This window comes from Magnolia sinica, chromosome 15 (assembly GCF_029962835.1).
Source record: "Magnolia sinica isolate HGM2019 chromosome 15, MsV1, whole genome shotgun sequence".
NCBI lineage: Eukaryota > Viridiplantae > Streptophyta > Magnoliopsida > Magnoliales > Magnoliaceae > Magnolia > Magnolia sinica.
In genome coordinates, this window is record NC_080587.1 from 64,818,032 (window position 1) to 64,821,935 (window position 3,904).

Sequence of the window (3,904 nt, forward strand, 5' to 3'; positions counted from 1 at the left end):
CAGCGGGCCATAGAGTTTCAATGTTGGACGTCTTCATTCCCACTGTTTCCTTTGGTGTGGCCTACTTAAATTTTTGATCTAGTTGAATTTTAGTCACACCTTCTAACATGATCTTTCTCAACTGATGGACGGAGTTGATTTCACACAGACATCACGGTGAGCCCAAATGGCTTTTTGATGCACTGGTTCTCTAACTCGAGATCACCCGCATCCAACGGTTCCTCCGCGTATCTAAAGCTCAAATCCAACCGTAAAAATCCACTCCCCATTTGAAATCCCGCCGATAAACATAATCCTCGACACCGTACAATCGCTCTCAAATGAACGGCTCTGATCACTCCAGCTTCCCGCCGTACCCAAATGTGCTATAAATAGAAACCTGCCCCTCTCAACCTAATCTCCGCCGTCTGCTAATTTGCGCATGGTTGCCTCCTCTCTCCCACTTCACCCCTTTCAAATCAACCCCAATATCTGACTGAAATTACGGAAATGGTATCATCTCGAATCAATTTCTCTTAAATTCTACAAATTTCTTCTGAAAATTTCAGTGTTCTGATCTATGCTCTTGATATATTGATCGATTTTCAGGTCAGGTACGACGTTGAGAAGAAGAATCCGGAATGGCTGAAGATTCTTCTCCAGAGCAAGTTCTCCGGATCTTGCTTCGATCATCGGGACCTCCGCAAGAATGAGAAGAAAGTGTTCTGCGTCGATTGCAACCGTCGGATCTGCCAGCACTGCTTGGCTTCTTCTCATCATCACCGCCACAGGATTCTGAAGATCCGGAAATACGTCTACAACGATGTCATCAATCTCCACGACTTGCAGAAGCTTCTTGATTGTTCCAAAGTTCAGGTCTGTACTCAGATCGGTAACCTTAATTAAAGCTGATTTTTCTATCATTTCTCTCATTTTTAACGGCTCCGATTCTTTTCCGTTTCTACTCTGCAGCCATACACCGTCAATGGAGCGAAAGCCGTGTTTTTGAATCCCCGTCCGCAGTCATCACGGCCGTTGGTTAACCCGAACGGTGGATCTTTGTGCAAGGTCTGCGAGAGGAACCTTACTGAGCCGAATCTCTACTGCTCAATCGCATGCAAGGTAATTATCTTTACTTCACAAGGGTATTTTAGGTATTTTGTGTTAATTTTACTGAATTGTAGCAAATCGCAAAATTCAGGTTGCAGATATGGCGGAGGATGCGAAGGATCGATCTCAACCGTTCTTGCTGTGCAGGGATTCTTTCCTCCTTCCAGATTTTTGCAATCTGTCTGCCGGTGATGATCAAGATCCTGATATGAAAGCTCGAGACTCGTCTGAATCACCCAACTCGCCATCGTCCGGTAACTCGTCCGAGTCGACCCGGTCTAGTAGCGAAACCAGTTCCTGGTTTGGCCTCGTGTTGAAGCCGAGAGGGAAATCGCACAAGAGGAAAGGTATTCCTCGCCGATCTCCCGTCTGTTGAGTAGATGATACTCGCGCGAGTAGGCGTATTAACCTACTCGCGCGTGGCTTGGAAATTTGCTCGACGTGGAGTCAATGATTTTGGACGGACCCCACGTGTGTGCTTTTGAGCGGGCCGCTGATTTTGCTGTCGTCGTAGCTTCGAGTAGGTATGTACTCCTACTCGCAATGAGTAGCCTCAGCAAGGCTCGCTGGTTGGGAATGGGCCCGATCTTGTCGTCTGGAGTCGGTTGTACAGCATAAAATGTGGGGTCTGGATTTCATTACTATCTTTATTATTATTATTATTTTATAATTTTAAAAAAGATTATAAGGAGTTAATGAGAGTATCTGTTTTATTATGAAATTAATGATGATTAATGAATAATAAATGATATTCTATTTCTTAAGAGGGTTTTTTAATTTTCTAGATAGCTGATATTTACACCCCTTAAAATTGACATTTCCCACCCTGTAGAGTTACTGGATAGAACGTCTGCTACCATCACACGTTTAGAGGTGCTGATGGTGGATCTGGACCGTACACTTGTTGGCCTTGCTTTAAATCGTCTATATGTCCAATTTCCCTCATCTTCACCCTTAGAATTTCAACCGTTACTGCGGTTGGAAGTGGGGCCCACTGAGATGTTTGTGGGAAATCTATACGGTCCATCAGTTTATCTTGCCTTATGTTAGGACATCATCCTAAGAATGAGGCAGATCCAAAACTCAAGTGGGCCATGCTAGAGGAAACTGTGGGGATTGAATGTCAACCGTTAAGATTGGTTGGACGATCCCACCTCTGATTTGTGGACACTTGTAAAGAAAACCATTTGATACTTTTCATTCTTAACTGTCCATTAGATGTACCCAGTCAGCTTAATTTCTGTTTAATTTCTTAATTTTCGACGGTTTAATTTTCTAAGTGCATGCGTATCATGTGGGTCCTGAAATTGATTTGCACCAGTGAAAGAGATTTGAGCGATCCAGCGCGTTTATTTGATGGGCCACACCTTGGATGGGTGAAAAAGGAAAAAAGAAACTATTAGATTGGTATATTTTAATCGTTTGATCATTTGACACTTTTCCTTCATACACTGACAGTATCGTTGGAAAGGATCTTAATCCAGTGGTTGTAACGCGTCTGTTTGTATTCTAGCAAACATCGTAATGAGAAACGACCAGGCAGCGTCACGCCACCAGTGGCTATCCGACGCGAGTTTCTTGTGTCCTTGCCCACGGAAATTCCTGTACTCGGAAGCTACATGGGACCGACCGAGATATCCACCCCGTCCATCACTTTCCCAATATCATTTTATTAGTGTATGATCACAAAAACGAGGCAGATCCAAAACTTAAGTGGACCACAAGTGGGATGCAAATCCAAGCCGTTAAAAATTCTGTTTTAGTAATGATATACTGTGGTAAATTATGACGATCCACTAATAATGTCCCAATATACAACTTTGGCTAATATGTATTAGGCGATAGTATGAAAAAAAGGGGACTGTATGGTAAGCTTATGACACTGACGGAAGGACCGAATCTTTTATTTATTAAATGTTTTAGCCGTCGAGAGGGGTATGTGCGATGTCGTTATTTCTGTCCGTCGGCTATGGAGTTTTCGGTGCCGTGCATTAGTCAAAAGAGTGGCAGACAGAGGGAAAAAGCTAAAAATGAGAAAATAAGGAGCGAGAAACCGGTAATCATGTCTCGCACATGCACTCTTCTCATGGTGGTCTACATCTTTCTAGGTTTTATTTCTAAGCGTAAATTAATTGTATGATCTTGGCCGTTGTTTTCTGGGATATTTGTAAAAGTGGGCTATCCACACTAGGGCTTAGTGAATCGTCAGATCCATCATCACATCTGCCGATTTTATATACTGTATGGCTCGGATTATGATTGAGATGTTCCATCATCAGAATCCCTTTCCTTTGTTTAATAGTAGTTGCGTGAGCAAGATTTGGGCCGTTCATTAAGGCCAATGTAAATATTCAAAGTCAGGTTTGTCAACATGCGAGATCCTGGCCATCCCTGTGGATATGCCATTGATCATTGATCGGGATGTCAGCTCATCATATGAACCGTGCGAGATTATGAAAGATGACCGTTAGTGAAAGGTGATCGATGGATCATTTCCCTCAGTGGGCCAGCTAGAATGCTGCTGAGGAAAGCTGGTTTTTGCTGTTTGGAGCAATTGGGCCCCATGCAGAGACTTATACTGAGACCTCCGATGGGAGAATGAGGGCCATGCGTGGCAATATGGGTGGTTCTGTGTCACCGTTTAAGGCTGTCAACGGTCTGATCAGGTGGGCCAACAAATATGTTTGAAGGTAGATCTACCTGTTGAGTAGTCAGGTCGGTCCATTTCATTTTGCGGGGTGATTTACTTCTAACCATCCATACTCGGCATATGAGTGCGGACCACCTGATGAATTTTCTGCCTGAGGGTAAGGTT

General features: G+C 43.6%; 1 protein-coding gene across 1 annotated transcript; it reads left to right on the forward strand.

Moving 5' to 3' along the window:
* The first annotated feature begins 372 nt into the window (after positions 1-372).
* LOC131227700 (protein RGF1 INDUCIBLE TRANSCRIPTION FACTOR 1) lies at positions 373-1,853 on the forward strand. The gene is made up of 4 exons (XM_058223500.1): positions 373-492; positions 589-855; positions 952-1,101; positions 1,181-1,853. The coding sequence occupies exons 1-4, from the start codon at positions 490-492 to the stop codon at positions 1,463-1,465; spliced, it is 705 nt and encodes a 234-aa protein (XP_058079483.1). The 5' UTR covers positions 373-489; the 3' UTR covers positions 1,466-1,853.
* Positions 1,854-3,904: the final 2,051 nt, after the last annotated feature.

Excerpts from the sequence above, each read along its gene's own strand:
- LOC131227700 (XM_058223500.1), top strand. Across the intron at positions 856-951 it reads TTGATTGTTCCAAAGTTCAG|CCATACACCGTCAATGGAGC; the intron begins GTCTGTACTCAG and ends TCTACTCTGCAG. Across the intron at positions 1,102-1,180 it reads ACTGCTCAATCGCATGCAAG|GTTGCAGATATGGCGGAGGA; the intron begins GTAATTATCTTT and ends CGCAAAATTCAG.